We start from the raw sequence: 19,957 nt of genomic DNA, 5'->3' as shown, positions 1-19,957 counted from the left end.
CCATGTGTGGGACAAAATGGCATAACGTCGATACTCGTCATCATTTAGAAATTCTTGGACCTCATGGGTTCTGGTATTCAGGAGACGCATGGTGTCTCAATATTCAGGTGAGAAGTGTATGGATGCTTTATGGGGAGATAGTGTAAAGGTTCATTCTTCATACAATGACAGACTCGGGGGTTCTAGTGTTCTAAAAGGGTTTGCAGTGTGCAAGAAGAGCACTGCCCGAGACAGCTCAGCCTGCCTCAAGTATTACCTTTTCAGCGGTTACACCGTTGATCAATGCCGCATGAACATGCGTACCTACCTGTAGATATTGACTTTATCTACTAGATACCTGTGCATCCATGGCGTTCAGCCACCTGATTGTCAAACACTTGGCCTCCAAGAATTTATAAAGTACATATGCTTAGCCGAGGCCTATGTTCCATTGTTCCCAGAATCAAAGATACCAGTATACATATTAATGACCTAGGCAAGCTGTTGTATATACCTATCCAGCCAGAGATAGCTCTCTACATAAATTAGGTACTCTTAATTCCACATCTATGTACCTATATGTAGCTAAGGGGGTTTAAGCACTAAGCACCTCCAGGGCTACACGAGGTATATACCTACCCTAGGTAGGGCCTTTCCCCCTGAAGAGCAAATTTGTCCAACATGTTAAAAGATGGTGTCCACTTCTGGATAGGCAAGTGCCTACTACGTCGTATGCCAGGGGTCCAGGTAGACTTACCAATATGCCTACTCCTAGGTATACATATGGGCTGAGGACTCACCTGTGACTACCTAGGGTGTTATCTTAAACTTGCTCTAGTTTCAAAATATCCTCTATATCCTATTCTCTGGTTCTTGCACCTTGTCTTTTGTAACCAAATTTTTTTTTTGGTCTATATGGGACAATGGGTGTTTTGGGGGGGAGTCTGATGAGTACTCGTCAACCCTATCGGTGTTGTCAAATAGTGAACTATTCATGAAATGTGTGACGATTGATGTGAATCACCGCTCAAAATCAGAAGTAGGTTTCCATAGAAATGGATTGCCACAAGAAAGAGGAGACAAAAGACAAGCAGGTCACTGCCTGCCTAGTAGGTAGTTAGGTACCTACACAACGATTCGATGGACATATCGAAAGGAGGTCACCCCTGAGCAAACCTAAAATCATCACTACTAGGTCTTAACCCTGGAGGTATTTGAAAGACCAGAGCTGTAGAGGCCCTGATGAGGTACATGTACTTACTAGGTTAGATACCTAGGTGATCGAGTAAAACCCCTCCTTCATCTTCTTCCCCTTCTTAACCCACCTGTTTATTTTCAATTCCCTCTCTCCAACCTTAACCTCACCTTTCCACCCTCCTCATCTTCTCCATCTCCTTCATCATACTCAGCCTACCTGCCCTCTAGTCACCTCGACCATGATTCATTAATACCTATATTGTCCTTATTTGTCCCCTGCCCACAATACTCCTACTACTTGCATTATATTGCACCATAGCAGTAGAGATGGATGTACTCCAGGGCTATCTACCGCACCACCACACCAGATTTGCAAGTTGTTGGTGATACTCATCTATATAAATATCAACAACTCTACACTTCATTTTCCCGTATTACTAGCACCCCGTTCATACTTACTAATATGATGTTGAGATGCCAGAAGCCATCATGGTCTCGTTCAATACGGTAACTCTTGACGGCAATCATGCCACCATCTTATCCCACTAGGAAAGTTCTAGGTATGTTTATATTCCAATTGACCTTACCAGAAGCCGAGGCTAATCAAACTTCATTCAGTTTCTGCTGGGTGCGTATTGGCGGTGCCAAAAGCCGTCCGTCATGCTACGCCATAGCCACCCTCTAGGAAATCAACTGTACTCGGCCACTGCCTTTGGCTACACCCCTTATCTACCAACTAGGTATGGGAGAAGCTATGATTACATAGTCCCATGACTGCCCACCCCCTAGGCTGTGAGGATGTGACCAGAATGAACATCTCAAACCCATAAGCTAACGACCGGCAAATGGGCGCGTCAGACGAGTCATATGCTGCACAAATAGGCGATAATGTCTGTTTCAATTGCAACCGAAAAGGCCGTTGGGCCAAAGATTGTAGACAAAAGCCGAAGCAGCCAGGCAGAGAGCGAAACCGACGACCGCCCGGACGGCCCCAGAATGGAAAGGTTGACAACGCCACAACAAAGGGTACGTTATACAAGAACGAGAAAACCAACTTCATCAACAAGTATCGCAATCACTTCTCGAGAAAAAAGGATCCCCAGACAGTGATAAGCCGATCCGAGAGGGCTTCGGCGAAGGACACAACCTATGGAGTTCCACAATACTACTTACCCAAGTCCTGCTGCCCTAGGCTGCCGGGCTCTGGTTGTGGAATCCGACCACATCTCTTCATGTTTTCGATGCCATACTACGTTAGTTGTACATACGGCGTTCCCAAACTCCGCGAGGAATCGCGGAGTTGAAACCACTCTTCGCGCTCATTGCCGCAGACCTTACCTACACAACTTCACCGCATGCTAACTGCCTGAATCCCCTTCTGGATAATGGTCTGCATGAATTTTCTGGGCGCACCTTTCTCGTGAATATACCTACTCGCTGTTCTATCAGCACTCCACCCCTAGCACCGCCTCCACTCCTTGGTCGAGGGCTGAAGACTCGTATCGACAGGGTGGAGAATGAATTCCGAGACGGCAACGATTGCTGTTCGCTTCTACAAGGATAACCCGGAGCAAGAAGTCGGTTTGACACTATACACTTCAATTAAGATATCCGCGGGTGGCTGGCTCATAGGAGGTCCAAGAAACAGCTTGAGAGTCTTGGAAATAGACCACGCTGCTCCTATAGGTGTCTGTCTACATCTTCCAACGCCGCAACATGGGGTCTGGACCGTGCACAAGGCACAATCTACGAGGATAATGAGGCCGGAAGGCTCGAAGGATAATAACTCATTTACCTTACTCTAGCGACGCTCGACGTTGGGTGGCGAGCGGTGGCTAAATTTTGGGAAGAAAGATTATCCCCTGTATTCGGTTATCCAACAGAGATATACTGCGACAACACGTTTCGGGCATCCATACCCAAGGTTCTGTTTGAGGGTGTTGGCACTCGGTTTAAGCACGGGCTAGTAGTTATATGCACCGTGGTCTCACGGCCTCATAGATCAAACTGTAAAGTTACTTCGGACGCAACTGCGCAAGTGGGCGGCGTCGGTTGGCTTTGAAGGCCTGCGTAGGTGGCCTGATGAGCTTCCTAAAGCTTTGACGAGGATGATTGCGCGGAAGTTGGCCAGACACGGCATGACTCCTGCCAAGGTTATGCTCGGGTGGAAAACCCGCTGCGCGGGCAATGTGCTTGAGTGGGAGGAGGTGTTGCGATCGATGGCGGCAACAGTGAGCTGATGACAGCTCATCTTCAAGCGTCCAAAGACCTTCTCGGAGAACGGAGGAATTACATCCGCGAGACGATTTTAACCTTGGGCGGCCAACGGGACGACCCCAAACTTCGAGAGAACGGCTATAAGGTCGGGCAGTGGGTGTGGGAACATCTCGATCCCAAGATTTTGTCGATGTCCACTATGCGTGGTTATATGCCGCAAGCTCATCGCCATTCTTCCCCAAGACCATGCCACTACGGGTGTTCCACGCCCGAAATTCGGAACTAGTACCCATTGACGTCTCTGTTGGCCTCCAACTTATCTTCGTATAAAAGGATACAGATCCTGTAATGGCAATGTCTACGAACCAGAACGGACATTGCGGTAAGATTATCAAGATTAACTATGTGCCGACGGTGGCAAGACTGCCGCGGCTACATTTGTCGATAAGTGTCCAGGATGCAGTGGAGACAGCATTGATGTCTCGATAACAGTTTTCACCCAGTTGGCCCCGTTAGCAACTGGAGCTGTTGTAACAATTCACAGCCATCGTTCGCGGAGATTCTTTCCTACAGTCGATTGGATATGAACACTTTGCTGCAACAATTCACCGTCGATGGCACTGATATCAAGATCAACTGCATGCAGGAGTTGATCAAATGGGGTACACTCAGGACTTATCAGGCCTAGTTTGGTTGGCTCATAGCATACAGCCGTGTTCTGATATAGTGTGTACGCAACTCCGTGTCTATGGCTCCGATGGCGCTCCTGGATGAAATGATGGATCTCATGCTGTCCACATCCCTCCCCGTGTACCTACACACCCCCTAGCACCGTACGTCTTCGGATTTGATCTTCCTCGAGCTCCCCGTAAACCAAGCACTCCCCAGGGACATTCACAGCAACTTGAAGCTCAAAATCGGCACCGATAACCGGATCTAGATGGATATGAATTCACCCCAGACATCGCCGTCGTGATCGAGGAGTTCCGCCTCCTCCATTCATTTCCGCCCGGAGGCGCCACTCTACATATGTCCAAGTATAGCAGTGTCCTCTTCACTGCCGCATCCATAATCCCACGGCCCATTGTCTTACCAGCATCGTTAATCGTGCCGCTTACTTTCAAGAGCCTTCGGCTGATGTACCGTGAGAGCGTACCTATGCACACTTCCAAAAGATTGATAAAAACGACGGCAACAAGGATAAGAATGGATTGCCTATATTCCCACTTATTTCACTGACGAAACTACTCAGTAAGACAATATCCTCATTAGTGCCGACGGTACTCACAGCTCTGTCCGAACTTGCCGCGATACTAGCTCCCGGCAGACCGAGCCCGAAACGCTGCCGGCGGCCTAACCGAACTGCCAGATGACAGAGATGAACATTAGGCATGTCACTAGATTTATAATAGCACGGTATCTACCCAAGACACCGAAATCGATATAAAGGTACCTACAACTACATCCCCTTTGCCTAACGGCCATCACCCGCTCCAGATAGGTCGCGGGATCTACCCTTCTCTGAGCTCCCTTCCAATTCGCAGCATCTCAAGCACGTATCCACGAGACAACCGATCGCCATGACCGTTCTGGAAATGCATCCGAAAAACTGGGAGTACAATTTCTAAACGGGTATATTGAAGACACGAAATGGAAACCAACCATAGAAGTGATTGAGCGGAACACATCCCTGCCTATGGAAGATAGAGCGAAGTTACCCCTCTACTTTCTTGACGGCCTTCCTTGGAACGAAGTGATGAGGACCCTGCGTCCTCGCCCAGCAACACGGGTAGGTAACTCGTTATGATCCTTCGACCGTATACAGAAACCTAGGCTATTATTGGCATAGGACTCGGGGGGTCTAAAGATGGCCAGGAATATTCGTGGGTGGGAATGGGTAGCTGCACGAGACACAGCCTACTCAGCAACAGCCAGCTAGTAGAGCTTGTCGTCGCTCCAAGAAGAAGAGCCATCTGATCGCTGGCGTAGATCCGTTCGTATGGATGAAGCCAAGAGCCTTTCCCAGGGATGGCCGCCGTATCTCGAGCAAGCTATAAACGAGGCATAAAAATCTTGTTCCATTTTTATTCCACCATACCGATCGCTTGAACTGAAAACATGAGCCAGAGGCTTTGCTGTCATAAACATATGTTATGTAATCATCCACATCACTTAAATGGTACAGAACCTTTAGCCGGTTCCTACTCTAGCTTTTAGACAATTGATCCAAGGTTACAGCGAACGATCTCGTGGGGGAGGCAGTCATGAGGGCCGACTGGATAACTCACCAGGCGGTAGAGGACAGGATTGAAGAGACACCGCAGACTCAAGTGTACCTACAAGGGCAGACAGGCTTAGAAGCAAAGGGATGAGGCACGCCGCTATGGACTTGGGGATTTCGTTATGAATATTGACATCGAAAAGCATCGCGAGGAAGCTATGAAGCTGATGGACGCTGCGATTATAAGAAATGCCTACTACTACAATGGGTTGGACCAAGCTACTATATTTAGGGTGTGGGAGAAGTTCAACGACCGAAGGAAGTTGAAGCAGCTATACCTAGGCTTTGCTGCGGCCGACGCCAAGGCCAGGCATGACACCAAACACTGGCGCGTTGATTTCAACATCGGCGACGCCGTATATCTTCGACTGCGTAAAGGATGTACATTTCCAGGCAAAGACCTGTACAACCGGCGTCGGCCACAAACCGGTCGGATACTCGTCCACGGCGATGATGACGAGAGGAATTCATTTGAGATCAGCCAGCTCATCAAGAGAAGAGTCAACAAGGCCGGGGAGCGACCGACATTGGAATACCACGAGTCACCTGGTCGCTTGTAGGGGGGGGGAGTGGTGGGCGACGCTGATGCTATTGTTGTGGCCAACACGCGCCTACTATATAAATATATCATGTTTTTATGTATTTTTACTTTTGATGCTATCTTCTGCCTTGGTGCCATTGTCTGTAGAAGCTGACTGGGGAGGGAATATCAGAGAAGGAATCGAGGTATTTCTCAATTTACCGTACCCAATAGACAGATGCTGTTCGCTATGTAGAGAAATCATATCAATCGTCCCACTGGCACAGCCGTGATTCATTCCGCACTGAGTAAGAAACGACAAGAAAACCCCTAGCTCCACACAATATACCGAGGAAATGCCCAATCAGTATGGAGATGCGACCATTCTCATCAATTATCGTCCCTCTTCTTTTCCCCTTATTCTTCATTTTATTTAATCAACGCCAAAGATGGCATAATTGGTTCAATGCATTATTCCAGCATATCTTCAAAACTTCCCAGACGATATTCTCAGCGCATGAGCCGTTGCCTCCCCAGCGGCTGCTTCGCCATGGGCGGCCAGATCGTGGGGGTTCGGGAAGTAGAAGGCGGCGACGGCGATGGCGATGTAGATGATGACGCACAAGAACCCTTCCAGGTAGTCGCTCTTCTGGTCCCTGAGGAAATTGCCGACGGCGATGATGGCCAGGATCAGCATGGTGACGTCGAAGATCTGGAAGTTCAAGTCCATCGGGAGGTGAGAGCCCCAGCCGACGACGATGACGAGCGGGGCGTTGAGCATGGCCGTTTGGATCGTGGCGCCGATGCAGTGGGATAGAGCGAAGTTGATCTGGTTGTCCCAAGCCTCGTCGATGGCCGTCAGGTGCTCGGCCGCCTTTTCCACGAGCGGCACCAGGATCAGGCCCATGAAGGGGTCGGAGATGCCCTGCTGCTCGACGATCTCGGGGATTTCCTCGACCAGCGCGATGGCGATGAAGGTCACGAGGGCGACGGAGATGACCAGTGCGACGACGCACTCGGTCAGGGTCAGCTTGGCCTTGGCGCGGTCCTTGTGGCCGTCGGCGTCGCGGGCCTCGTCGTGCTCGAAGGCGGCGTCGTAGATGCCTTGGTGCGAGTGCATCTGGAAGTAGAGGAAGACGGCGTAGGAGATGAGGAGCAGCACGGCGACGATGCGCGAGATGTCGAGGACCCTGGAGTCGATCTCCGCCGTGGTCAGGTTGAACCCCGTGCCTATGACCGAGCGCTCGAAGACGGTGGGAATCGCTAGGCCCAGTCCACTGTAATTAAGTTAGTGGCGCGGAATTCTCCAGTTTAGCTACCAAGTAACTATGTAAGACTTACGCGATGAGCAGCAGATTCGATCCAACCTCACTGACAGCTGCATGGAACGTAGCCTGTTCTCGCCGTAAGCCAGCCGCAAAGAAACATAAGCCCAGACAGAGCAGCATGGTGGCCAAGATGGAGCCAAGAATGGCGGCTTGGATGACATAGTATTCGTGCCTGACTAGTAAAACCATGAACAAGATGATCTCGACGATGGAGCCGATGGTGGTTTCGGTGAGGACGCCAATCATGTGGGGCATTTTCCTCGCCAACTCTTGGCCAGCGAAGCCGATGAGGTTGGCGCATGGCACCATGGCGATGTAGGCTAAGCTGAACTTGAGCACGTGGCGATCTGCGAGGGAGGTGGTGTAGTGGACGGCAATGGCCGCGGGTACAAAGGGCCACAGGATGTTCACGATCCTCGAGATCCAACTGCTGGATCGCCAGATGATGGCCATGAATTGGAGAGGATGCAGGCCATTTCGTCCAGATTCTCCAGCGCTCTTGACTGGAATAAGGCCGTGGCCATGACCATGGCCTCGTCGCTTTGATCTCGTTGCTTTCTCGCGGTCGTCGCGTCCACCGAGAATACCGCCTTCACGTGTCGCCATATTTCGAAGTTTTTGACTCGAGTCGAACTTTTTTTTTCTTTTTTTATCTTGGCCTCGGTATCATCAAACAAGGGAGAACGGCAGTGACAAGAAATCGAGGAGGAAAAAAAAGAAAGAAAAAGAAAACGAAAGGTGAGACCACGCTTGGCGGTCAGAAGGGTATTAGTTGCCAAATCAACAAGCAAACGCCAAGAATATGTAGCTGTTCTTCAATGCATCGGCCCCAGAAGCTAGAGTGCCTAAGAAAGTAGTAGGGAGATAGAAGAAAGGAGCAAATGGAAGCTAGATATGTAGACTAATAAAGAAGCAGCACGATTTTTTGCAATTGGGGGAAGGAAAACCTGATTATATTATTAGCCCGCCTCGCCTTAATACATATGGCATATGTAACTTGGAGGGTCTCTTTTCTTTGCTGTCACCGCCAAGAGACGATGCTTATTGCTCCCTCAAATAGAACCAGCCAATGGTAATCAAATACACGGCATGATGGCCACGATTTATGGGTTAATCATTGTTTCACTGAGCCAGCCATAGAATTGCCATGAACGGTTTAACATGGATGATGTTAGACCATTGGGAAAAGTAATATCTTTAACAATAGTTAAACGACAGGTATGTATTACTTTTCAAGTTGTGAGCTCGCGAATGAATAATATAGACAGACAAAGCAGACCTCGGTAGGTAAGGTGTACATAAAATTATTGCATTACATTAACGTCGATCACGATAATACATGTTAGCATGCTACCTAGTAGGGAGGCAGTACGTCACCCTGCATACATATTGCAAACTCCCCGTCCCTAATAAACCCCTTACTACACTGGGAAGTCCCCCGTGGGGGCAGGCGGCCTCAACATTGAGCTGATGTCCCTACATGTATGTACGGCATAGTAGGGTAGTTACATAATACCTATCTACCTAGGTACAGTACATATTTCAGGACCGTTCTAGACTTCAGTGGTCTCAGCAATACGATGCCAGGGTCTCATCTTTGAATGATCGACGTGGGCCAATTATTCGGTAGCGCTAACTGACGAAGGATTGTCTTACGGGTTCGGCCGAGAAAGCTTGTTGACTTTTAGTCAACATACTACGCCGTACAGTCGCATCGCTTATTTGTTAGCGAGTTCACTGGGTAGACGCCGGCTAGGCATGCCAAGTGAGAAAATAGATTTCTCGTTTTTATAACCGCCAGCATCCTCTTCTGGTGTAAGTACAGTAGTACGTGAGAATAGAGCACAGACATAACTATATATATCTAGCACGTCCTCTCTGATCCGCTCCCGACATCCCAACCCCCCATGATCTTCCAGCCCTCTAGGTTGAGGTCCACGCTGCTCCACAGCAGTCAGTTACTGAAGCGCTCAACCCATCCCATAACTGGATCTCCAGTTGCTTATCCACCAAGCCCATCAGCGTCTAACATTTATCGGGGGGTTTTGACTATATGTATCACATCACTGTTGCCGCGCGCTCGTAAGCGCTGCGTCTGACAGGGCGGACCCTTATGTAATGCCAACAAGGGATTCGGGTTCCATCAACTGCATTGATCGTGAATAACAGGACGGAAGCTGTTGAGGCGCGTTTGCATCTTCGTTGCCATGGTCCAAACGCTCTTGAATTTTAGTCGAGGAGACTACCTTACTGGACAAGGCGTTCGTTCTTATGAGCTTTCCCATGTCGTGAACGAACGAACTGCGCGGTATTCCTAATAGTAATAAGTACCATCATATCTAGGTATGCTTTGATCAGCTTATTCACTTGTTGTTTCTAGCAGCTATGTAGCCTATCTATCCATCTATAAAAACAAAGAATACCATAATGCATCCAAGGCTATGTCGAATTTCAGTCCGCCGAAATTGCAGTCAGTTAGACTAAATAAAAACAATATTCAGTATCTGGTCATTACTCTGGTTTCAATGTCTTTCAGGGGGTCGTTGGAAGGCTTGGAGATGTCTCGCAGATCCAGACCCAACACAAATACAGAGGTGGCCTTCGCAATAACCCGGACGTTGGTAACACTCAGATCTTTCTTCGGGCTATGAATTTTCATGGAGTTGGGATTTGGGTGTTGGAAATGGGAATTAAACCCTCTCCTTAGGCTATGATCCATCTTCTTGATAAAGTCCAGACTCTTAAAAGAAGTTTTCGGAGATAAATAGAGGCAGTTACCGACGGCTGTCCTTTTTAACATATGTGATGATAACGACTGCGGCACCGCCGAGCTCTCGGTATGTGCAAAGGAGACATATATCGGATTCGCTCTCGATGTCCATAGCACAGGGCTGTACTCGATCTGTGTTGGATGGCTGGGGTGCTAGGTGACTGCTGTGTTGGCTGCCCGCTGTGTTGTGTAGTAGAGATACAATATCATTACCATTGCCGCATCTCCCCATGGGAAAACACTTTCTTGCCTCCTGGTATAAGAAGAAGTAGGATAGGATAGCCCGCTCTTATTTTCTTTTTTCTCCTTTTCTTTGCAAATAGCACCAAGTGTACAGGGCGAACTAGACTCCAACCCCCCTTTCATAAAAAGCTGTCCAGTAAGCCCTGTATCCTCGTATTGGCATTTGCAGAGACAAGAAGAAAGCCAACTGAGTCCAAAGCACGACTACACGAAGGGTCGAGGTTCTCGGGGATTGGTTTCAAGGAAGTCAATTCAGCAACCAAACTTCTTCTTCTCTTAGGATTCATTCAGCCTCTCATATTGAGTATCCTGCTTTAATACGATCCGGCAGCATCATGGAAGTCAATCTCGAGAGCCAGCGTATGAATCCAACTATCCAAGAAGACAGCGTCAACCAGTCCATAGAAACTAATATCACTGCCACCGACGCGACCACTCCCGCAACCAGTTTCGGCCATCCCGGCCCGCAAGGTCCTGGCTCTGAAGCAAATATGGATGTAAGCAACCCCCTCCCTCACCCTACAGCACCTTGTTCCATACCTACATATTCAACCAGACATTTTTGACCCGTCGAGCCTTTCGCCGGCGCGTTTTCGCAGCCGCTTCTATTCCCACGCCTCCAAGTTTCTACAAAACATCAAAACTAGTACCTAGTTGCCTACCTACCTGCGTATTTTGCAAGCTAACATCTATCCACCACAGCGGAACCCCAGGAACCCCCACGAGGTACCGCCTAGCCCTCGCGGCCTAACCCAGGCCCTCGAGGACAACCCCGAGGCCACATTTGAAGGTCTCGGCGCCGACACCCTCAAAGCCGTCATGTCAGCCGTCATGAGCTCCACAAACGGCGTCCTGCGCCTCTGGACGGAGAAGCTTGGTGCCCCAACCGGCACCCGGAGAGCGCCGCCTCCCGCGCATCCTCGCCGCCAACAACAGCCTTGCGTCTCCGCGCCAGCCAGGGCCGGCGGCACATTCGTGCCCGCTGGCTCCCTGAACCTCGCGGGCGCACGCTAAACCACCACATGCATGCCGTCTGCGCGCTACACCGCGACGTGTGCACGCTGCAAGGAGCTGTGCGAGGCGCTGCAGCAGCCGGGCCAGGTGTTCGCCGCGCGCATGGCCCGGGTCGTCGTGATGCTCGGGTTGACGGTGGGGGTGCTGCGCGTCCGCAAGGCGCGGTTGCTCGCTAGTCTTTATGTGTGGGACGGGGTGGTGGAGGAGGAGGTGGAGGAGGTGCGGTGCCGCGAGGTGGAGACGCGCGGGCTGCTGAGGGCCTCGCTGATGTATGGGCGCTAGCGCCGGGGCTGCGTGGCGCAGATGCTGGAGGCGGTGGTGGATGTGTTGGAGGCTGTGGTCGTGGAGGGAGAGAGGGGGGAGGGTGATGGGCGTGTGGTATGCGTGGAAGGGCGTTCTGCGGTGGTTTGGGTAAATGGGCATGTGCTAAATAACTAAATAACTCCCCCGGTACCTTACCTAACCTGCCGACTCCCGAATAGGCCGTGGTTTATAGATACAGAGACTAACTAGGTAATAGTATCGTAGGCATGAGACGACGAGAAATTTCGAGGCTACCTGATTGGAGGTCGACTTTCGAGGTTCTACGGGCGTCTTGAGGAAGAGGAAGGCTTTCATGTATCAGTGAAGGAGTAAAGAAGAATAAATCATGTAAGTAGGGGGTGAGGATGGGACGGGCTGTACAGGACAAGACTCTTACGTGGGAAGATCTGCGGATGGTTTTCAAACTCGAAATGGCTACCCACCTACGTATCTATTTAGGGAAGTTCGAATAGGTCATGGACTAGTTTTATATTCGACGGGCAATAAGTAGGTAAACACTAGGTAACTGTTCCTATGTTAAAAGACGATGGCGAGTTCCGCATGTAAAATGATGAGGTAATTCTTTAGTACCCTACATCAAGATCTATTTATCTGTGTGATATGCTAATATTGGCTTGACTGGGTATCTGGCAGGCCACCTTTCTGTGTTTCCTATTCCTACGTGTTTCCTACTCGCCTTGCTACTTGTTGCTGGGCCTGTATAGTAACCTAGGTCATATACCAAAATAGGCCTTGGCTGCCTTCTTCATTAAAAGCCGTATCAGCCAAAGAACGTATCGCGAGCAACCTCATTATTGCTCTACCCCCTGCTCCTCCAGCTGTGCCGCCGCCTCATCCATTCGTCGCATCAGAGCCGCCTCTTCATCCTCTTCCTCCTCCACCATTGCATCACCGCCCGAAACAGCAGCAGCAGCAGCACTCCCATTTCCGATTCTCAATCCCCTCTTCCTCATCTCCCCCTCGATGAACCGTCTCGTAATCATGCCTTGGCTCAGCTCCTCATACTTCCCCTTCTGCTCTTGCACCCAGCCCTGCAAACTACGCATGCCCACAACCAAGAACCCCAACTCCTCGCGGTCGACGTCGAAGACCTCCCACCACGCGCATCCGGGCATCTTGGCGCCGACGTCGCGCGCCGCGGCGTAGATAGCGGCGACGGCCAGGGCGTTGGGCTGGTGCGTCAGGTACAGCAGCTGCGGGGACAGCAGGGCGGTGTTGAGGTACGCGACGGCGCGGCCGGCGACTTGGTTCTTGGGCAGGCCGAGGAAGTCGAGCGCCTGCAGGTAAGTGATGGCGAGCGGGTGCGGCAGCGCGACGTGGGTGTCGAAGGACAGCGCGTAAAGGATGCGGCCCTCGAGCAGGAGGATGCGCGAGCGGAAGGCGGTATACGCGCTCTCGGGGAGGTAGTACGAGGACGGGTCTCCCTTGTCTTTTTCGTTGTTTTCCGCCGTTTTCTCCTCCCCTTTTCCTGCCGACGAGAAGAATGAGGAGCTCGAGGATAGAAGGTACGCGTAAACATTGCACACGTCCCGGGGCCGGCAGGGATGCGCGCTGAGCTTGGCGACGAGGAATAGCGACGCGGCGGAGACGTCGCTGAACTCATAGGTGAGGGGGTACTCAATGAGCCAGTACCGCGCCAGCACGACGTTGGCTTGTGCGGTGACGGACTGGGGGAGCCGGAGCAGGACGCCGGCGGCTTGGGTCAGGCATTGGGTGGTGAAGAAGATGATGTCTTGCAGGTCGGAGGGTAAGGCGCTGAAAGAGGTCCGCTGGTATAGCTGGTCGACTGTTGCGAGGGGATTTGTCATATGCGCCATGGTTTTGATTTTGATTTTGATTTTGATTTCGCGTTTATGCGCTTCTTCTTTTTTTTTTTTCTTTTCTTTTCTTTTCTTTTTTTTTTTTTTTTGGTTTCGAGTGTCGAGTTTTGTTAATGTTCAAGAGTTCATAATTTGAAATTCAGGACGTCATTGCGAGGCTGTGAGAATTCACTGTGCAAGTTGCAAACATTGAAAATCAAATTGAGGCTGAGCTGAATTTGCCTGGCTGATGCAAGGATCCTTATCTTAGGTTGGGGGCTACGGGATTGGTGCAACCACCAGTCGGGAACAGGGGTCAAACAGGGGTCAAACAGATCTAAACCTTGAAGGAACAAGGCCAAGGAGCTCACGCCACAGCTGTCATCAAGCTCCAAGCCTCAACAGCAAGAGCAACCTCAACTCGTTTACTGCTCCAACCATTTCCCCTTTCAACTTTCAACTTTCCCCTTTCAACTTTCAACTTTCAACTTCATCGCAACGAAAACTTTCTTGGTTCCTTTTTCTCTTTTTCAAGTTTTCTTTCCGTTCATCCTCTGTTCCGCTCCGTTTTCACTATTTTTTACTATCTGACTTCCTGCATACTATCAAGGGTCATGTAGCATTTATAACGACCGTGAGATGTCAAATCCTGGCTACCTTGCCACCTGGTACCCTTGTCATTTCTCGCATCAATCTTGCCTGCCCTACTGCTGCATATCAGTGGGTAGGTCTATCGACATGTTCCTCGAAATATCGCCCAAGTAGCGGTACAAGCTCATCTTCACGGCTGATAGTAAAGGGTGACAGCCTCTATGGACCCCGGCATATTCGCTAATCTGTGGGTACGCATGGTGACAGTTCACCCCGGGGTCTAGGGATATACCAATAATACGCCCCAGCACTCACTTACAGCCGGCATGGTTGTCTATGAGATGCATATTGTATGCATATTAGCTCGAGGAACTCATATTGGGATGTGGAAATCTTGCCTCGAAACCGGTTCATCACAAAGTAGTGCATATTCGGCCCTTGCCACCATTCACTACCGGTACAAGAAATCAACGGAACAAATATGGAAGAATGTCAACAGATGGCGAGAACGCCTGTCAACTATCGAGGCGTGTCTCCTCTCCTCAGCGTGGGGGTCATTATCCTTGCCGCACTGACTTCTGCTCATCTGACGATAAGATTCATCTCCGTCTCCCCGGAACATCGAGTACATCCCCCGGTTGCCGACTTCAGTGCGGAAAGAGATATGTAACTTGTCTCATGTAGTGCCTGCAAACCTCTGACCAGAAAGTTGGTCGGGAGCCCCAATTACCGTTTGAGCCTTTGGACACGTCATTCTTCCAAGAGCTCGTAATATTCCGGGATTATATAGGACATCAACCCAAGTACCTACTACGGATATTACCGCGAGCTTGGCAGATATGGAAGATCCCTTGATGGCTATGTGATTCGACGCCGAAGTCGGGATACTGATACTATCAGTCACATATCGTGACCCAATTTGCCGGCAAGATGTTACCCTTGCCCTCCTCCGTCCCTCCTTCTATTTAATGTCACATTTCTGAGTCTATCCAGGCCCTGCGACGTAACCAAACGTCTGTTTCTATGGTTGAACTCACTAGGAAGAATTTGATATCTCACCCCTTTAGCACTTGAAAAGATCGGACCACACACGGCTTAGTCGTGCCGCTATACCGTACTGCTTCTATTGCCTCAAGATTGATTACCAAGACCAGACTAAACATGCCCAAACTTTTGGCTGATCAATAAGCAGCTATTTTTATCCAGACATAAGTACACGCTATCCTATCGCCGATGCTTCCTGTTTTAACACCCTCTCCGGTATGATTGCTACTATTCTTTAGGGCTTTAGAGTGCCACTCTATTTTCCCGGCTCCTAATCCAACACTCGACAAATGTTGAAGCACGTTTATGAAACGAATAATGGCATGCAATATGATACCACTACGATTCCAAATCTGACGGATAGGTCCTGTACTGGCAATATTCCGTATACGATTAGGTATAGCATATTGCTGAATTCTTGATACCAGATCCTCCGTTTCCCGTTGCCTTAGCTTGTGCGGAATCGAGGCTGGTGGATTTATGGATTACTACATCTGCAATGCTCCTTTAGAACGCTTTTAGTCATATGCCTGCCTACCCACAAGCTGATAATGTGCTAAAGCTCGGCAGCCGCTTAGTACCTATTCGAGGAGTTAAGCTGTGTGGGTAAGTCTTTCAAGCCACAGTGAGTCTTTATCGCATTGTCTTACTATTTACATAGGTAATGGAAAGAACCTCTTGATCTCCTTTTGAAATTAATTCACACATAATCTTTAGTGATTTAGCAATGTAGCGGCTTTATAATATAGCTGCCCAGGTGTACAGCAGCTCTTTCAACTCTTTCAACTCTTTCCCCCGCCCCCTAAATCTCTTACATATAAGCAGACTCTTATTCTAAGGTACCTAGGTATCTACATAGTTTACAACGTTGAAGTAGGCGTATAGGAACAAAAGAGCACCTGGCCTTTGTATCAGGCGATCTATATGTATAATCAAGTCTTTGTATTGTCCGTTTCGAAAACTTCTTTTGACAATATAGTTGTGAGCTAAGTATCGAGATAAAGGCATTGAAAACCATTGTCTTTTGCTGTTCCTTCAACTCCCAAATCCGATAAATAGACACCTTGTCCCATTCCGCTATCGTAGACATTTTTGGGGGGATGGAGTATTACACATTCATTCAACGAACTTCTTCAAGGTAAAACAGAAATTGTTAAGTCGGATTTTATGGTGTGGTGGCCCTTGGGAAGCTTTCGTTTTTTTATTATTTGGCAGATAATCTGGATTCCATACCATACGTTACAGTACCGTACATACACGCCCCCTATCCCTACAGCTTTACTGGGCCAAAAGAACTTGAAACCGCCTAAAGAAATATCACATCTACGTCGAAAAACCGATACCAAAAGCCAAGCAATGTGCCGAGGCAACGAAGTCGAGATGGCATGCGGCCACATGCTGCGGCACTACACGCGGAAGTGCGCCGTGGGGCGGCAGACGCGGCCGTGCACGCGGCCGGACAACTTCCACCTCGAAGACGGCTCGGAGCGGACGTATCTGGCGGACACGTGCGCGACGTGCGACCCGGGGTACCGAATGACGCGGGTGCGGCAGGCGCGCGACAAGGAGCAGACGGCGCTGATGCGGGAGCTGCACGAGGCGCAGGAGGCGAAGGACATCGCGGAACAGCAGAGCATCATGCGGGAGATGGATCTGCTGGCGCTCGAGGCGAACAACCGCATCGGCGAGATCACCGCGAGCCGAGGCCGCGGCCGCGGCCGCAACGTGTTGGCTGATGTTAGCAGTGTCTTGTTTCCCGCGCCCAAGACTAACGTTAGGCTGGTCGGTGATTGTAAGTGGGTTAAGGGGAGGTGCGTGTGGGAAGTCGTCAAAGATGATGATGATGACGACGACTACGACTCCGTGGCGAGGCAAAGGGGGGAGAGGAAAGGGGGTAGACGATATGAGGATCCGCGGGTGGCTAAGGGACCGATTATTGTGGGGACGACCGAAAAGCGCCGGGTGCGGCCGGAGCAGGAGCATGAATATTCTCCGCCCGCCCCGAAGTCGCCCCGCCGGAACACAAATGATCATCCACACTCGCGCAACAGAGTGTCAGAGGTTGTGAACGAGGAAAGGCCATCGACAGCACGGCGCCACAGTCTTCGGCGGGTGAAGAACCAGCCCCTTAAGAGGGATGGGAGACACTACACCGTTCTTCCTGACTATGACTTTGATGCTCCTAGCCCAGGGCAGGAACCTCTCTTGTCTGAGATGCAAGTGAGTAGCTTCGACCTAGCCGAGCCAGCTAATCCAGCTACTACACAAAGAAGCGAGGTATCAGAGGAATCAGACATGTGGTTGAAACTAGCCGATAGTCCTGAGGAAGGTAATAATATGTCTTCGGGTAGAATTAGATACCGGGGGTAACTGGAATAGAGGGACAGAACACGTAGATATTGAAATACATACCAGGTAGGTAGGTAATAGAAACTCATAGGTACTCTTCTAAGCATACAACTTTGTGATATCCACAATGAAAGTCATTTCTAGTACATTCGTCAGAACTAACCTCCAGGATTAAATCCATCAGGGAAGTCCACCTGGCCCATGTGATTAGCAATCTCCGCTGGTGTTACCACCATTTCTTCTTTAGGATCTGAGATGTTTTGACTACTGGTATCTAGGATTGCTTTCTTCGCCCTTGTGTACTCTTTGACTCGTGTAGTGGCAAGCCTCCCTGCTCTTCGCCTATCAGTAGGACATCGCAGGAGCGGGACCTGGATGATGGCTGCAAAAACGTCAAAAACTTTCTCAACCGGAACGTTGTGTCTCTTGGCAACTTCCTCGAAAGGGAACCTTTCTTGGCATGTCTCTGCCACGTCTACTATTAGGTTCGGTGAGGTCTTGCGATACGTGGGCTGGATGAGAGTTGCAGGTGGCTTCACCGAATTTGAGGTCGTAGGTGGCCCATTAGCTTCTGCTATTGGAGGTGATGAGGGTCGAGGTTGATCGTCAGGCTTTTCAGGGGCTTTTGGAGAGTTTGTTGTCTCTTTGCTTTGTTGACTAACGTGCACTGGGCTATGCACTGGACTGGGCGTAGGGGATGGGTAGGCAAGAAAGTTGCTACTATTGAGTGGCATCATCATTGGTGAAAAGCCAGAGCTAAGGGGATGCATGCTATTAGGACCCATAGCCATCACCTGAGGAGGAAATTGTTGCCCGTATGGTTGGTGACATGTCATCTGCGGGATCATGTGATGTGGCATATTATGATGCAGCATTGAAAGCCCCTGAGTCTTGGCAATATTCGCTTGGTGTCGTATTCTAGTACATACTTGACATGGGTGTTTCGCTGTACCTGTTCGAGCGGTATCATGAGGGACGGCCTTGGATGGAGTAAAATCAGCCTTTGTAGTGGTTCTAGAGGCTGCTAGCAATTCTGGTCTTGGTATTGGAGGAGGCGGCATTGCTGAAGGTTTCGAAGCTGCATTTTTGAGAGAACTAGGTAGTGGCGGGCACTCGGTGTTTGCGTGTTTGACCGAAGCATTGAGAACTGGAGGTTTGTCGATAACTGAACTAGGAGTCGATAGAACATGGGTAGGGGTTTTCGGTTCAGGGGAACCCTCACTAGGTGTCATACATGCCACAGGCGCTGTCTGGGTACTAGAGACTCCAGGACTACTATGGCCAGTGTTAATGCTTAGCATTGCCGGCGCGATTGTGCATGGTAATTGCTTAGGCGAAAGTTCAGGCGGGCTCAAAGGTCTCGGTTTGCGAAGAGGTTGGTTGAGCGCAAATTTCTCTAATACAGGGAGCGATACACCTCTTAGGGCACAACTGAGCTCTAATGCATGAAAGTCAGAGGGAAGACCGACCATTCCTGTACTAATGCGTCTATCATTATCTCTAATCTCAACAGGCGGCATGGCAGAAAGGGGCAGCGTTTGAGTCATGGGCACCGAGGGAATATTATGTTGCCAAACACCTGGGTCTTGGTTGGGATGACTATGCTGGCCATTTTGGCTCATCCGCTGCCTTTTCACAGGGTTTGATGAAATGAACTGAATATCGTCATCTTCTGATCGTTTGGATGGTATAATGGGCTTGGGAACTGGAGGGAGTGAAGGACATCCATTCGTAAATCCCCGAGAGTTGGGAGTTTGCGCCTGGGGCCGAGGAGTTGTTGACATTGTTGGTGACTTGGAATGTAATGATATCTTCTCGTAATCATGCAGTTTATCAAGGTGACAAAACGCTTAAATATTCATGACAAGTGGAAGAACTCGAACCAATGAGAGAGATGACGAAGTAGAAACTCTCATATTTGTATGGAAAGGAATTTACCCAAATCAGTGCTGGAAATCAGTGCAACTAAGACAAGAAGAGCTCGTTAAAGTCTCAAAGATGTAGAGCACTTGGACTGCGTTGAACCTCATCCTGTCTCTTTCAATGGCTAGAGTTTGAAAAGACCACAAGAGACCAAAGCTTGACATGTATAAAAGCAAATTCATGGATAGCTGCCATGTGAAGATAAAGTAGACAATGATAACTCCAATGACTTCAATGTTTGCACTAGCCTTTCACAGGACATGTTAAAAAATGAAGCTTGATAGTAAATGAGAACGTGCTCGAAAGAGCTTCAAGTAACTCAACTGATCTAAGATGGGCGATATCCTGCTTTGAGAACTTACTGACTTGCCCAGTCAT

The 19,957-nt window shown here is 49.6% G+C and overlaps 7 protein-coding genes across 7 annotated transcripts; 4 read left to right on the top strand and 3 right to left on the bottom strand.

Annotated features, from left to right (window-relative positions):
* Nucleotides 1–2,064: 2,064 nt before the first annotated feature.
* Nucleotides 2,065–4,750, top strand: GGS25DRAFT_522957 (uncharacterized protein; the record flags this gene model as incomplete). Its single annotated transcript, XM_049264337.1, has 5 exons — nt 2,065–2,202; nt 3,938–4,055; nt 4,223–4,261; nt 4,334–4,537; nt 4,650–4,750. The coding sequence occupies 5 exons, from the start codon at nt 2,065–2,067 to the stop codon at nt 4,748–4,750; spliced, it is 600 nt and encodes a 199-aa protein (XP_049115837.1).
* Nucleotides 4,751–5,796: 1,046 nt separating this feature from the next.
* GGS25DRAFT_532584 (uncharacterized protein) lies at nt 5,797–6,584 on the top strand. The gene has a single exon (XM_049265602.1). The coding sequence runs from the start codon at nt 5,987–5,989 to the stop codon at nt 6,485–6,487; it is 501 nt and encodes a 166-aa protein (XP_049115836.1). The 5' UTR covers nt 5,797–5,986; the 3' UTR covers nt 6,488–6,584.
* Nucleotides 6,585–8,405, bottom strand: GGS25DRAFT_333607 (uncharacterized protein). The gene is made up of 2 exons (XM_049257914.1): nt 7,536–8,405; nt 6,585–7,471 (listed from the first exon to the last, which is right to left on the bottom strand). Exons 1-2 carry the CDS (start codon nt 8,126–8,128, stop codon nt 6,682–6,684), a joined length of 1,383 nt encoding a protein of 460 aa, XP_049115835.1. The 5' UTR covers nt 8,129–8,405; the 3' UTR covers nt 6,585–6,681.
* Nucleotides 8,406–10,870: 2,465 nt separating this feature from the next.
* Nucleotides 10,871–11,916, top strand: GGS25DRAFT_532582 (uncharacterized protein; the record flags this gene model as incomplete). The annotated part of the gene is made up of 4 exons (XM_049265601.1): nt 10,871–11,032; nt 11,092–11,181; nt 11,238–11,510; nt 11,604–11,916. 4 exons carry the CDS (start codon nt 10,871–10,873, stop codon nt 11,829–11,831), a joined length of 753 nt encoding a protein of 250 aa, XP_049115834.1. The 3' UTR covers nt 11,832–11,916.
* Nucleotides 11,917–12,336: 420 nt separating this feature from the next.
* On the bottom strand, nt 12,337–13,689 carry GGS25DRAFT_495851 (cyclin-like protein). The gene has a single exon (XM_049261482.1). It carries the CDS (start codon nt 13,679–13,681, stop codon nt 12,665–12,667), a length of 1,017 nt encoding a protein of 338 aa, XP_049115833.1. The 5' UTR covers nt 13,682–13,689; the 3' UTR covers nt 12,337–12,664.
* Nucleotides 13,690–16,687: 2,998 nt separating this feature from the next.
* Nucleotides 16,688–17,677, top strand: GGS25DRAFT_522952 (uncharacterized protein; the record flags this gene model as incomplete). Its single annotated transcript, XM_049264336.1, has 1 exon — nt 16,688–17,677. The coding sequence occupies one exon, from the start codon at nt 16,688–16,690 to the stop codon at nt 17,675–17,677; it is 990 nt and encodes a 329-aa protein (XP_049115832.1).
* Nucleotides 17,678–17,714: 37 nt separating this feature from the next.
* GGS25DRAFT_333553 (uncharacterized protein) lies at nt 17,715–19,718 on the bottom strand. The gene has a single exon (XM_049257913.1). It carries the CDS (start codon nt 19,438–19,440, stop codon nt 17,815–17,817), a length of 1,626 nt encoding a protein of 541 aa, XP_049115831.1. The 5' UTR covers nt 19,441–19,718; the 3' UTR covers nt 17,715–17,814.
* Between the last annotated feature and the right edge of the window lie 239 nt (nt 19,719–19,957).

This window comes from Hypoxylon fragiforme (assembly GCF_022984875.1).
Source record: "Hypoxylon fragiforme strain CBS 206.31 chromosome Unknown GGS25scaffold_6, whole genome shotgun sequence".
Classification (NCBI taxonomy): Eukaryota; Fungi; Ascomycota; class Sordariomycetes; order Xylariales; family Hypoxylaceae; genus Hypoxylon; species Hypoxylon fragiforme.
The sequence above is the reverse complement of the archived record's forward strand: the minus strand, read 5'-3'. Positions and strand labels throughout refer to the sequence as shown.

Bases quoted from the DNA above. Each gene is read 5' to 3' on its own strand.
- GGS25DRAFT_532584 (XM_049265602.1), top strand. From the start codon at position 5,987: ATGACACCAAACACTGGCGCGTTGATTTCAACATCGGCGACGCCGTAT.
- GGS25DRAFT_333607 (XM_049257914.1), bottom strand. From the start codon at position 8,128: ATGGCGACACGTGAAGGCGGTATTCTCGGTGGACGCGACGACCGCGAG. The intron at 7,472-7,535 runs GTAAGTCTTACA...ACTTAATTACAG, and splicing joins TCGAATCTGCTGCTCATCGC to TGGACTGGGCCTAGCGATTC.
- GGS25DRAFT_495851 (XM_049261482.1), bottom strand. From the start codon at position 13,681: ATGACAAATCCCCTCGCAACAGTCGACCAGCTATACCAGCGGACCTCT.
- GGS25DRAFT_333553 (XM_049257913.1), bottom strand. From the start codon at position 19,440: ATGTCAACAACTCCTCGGCCCCAGGCGCAAACTCCCAACTCTCGGGGA.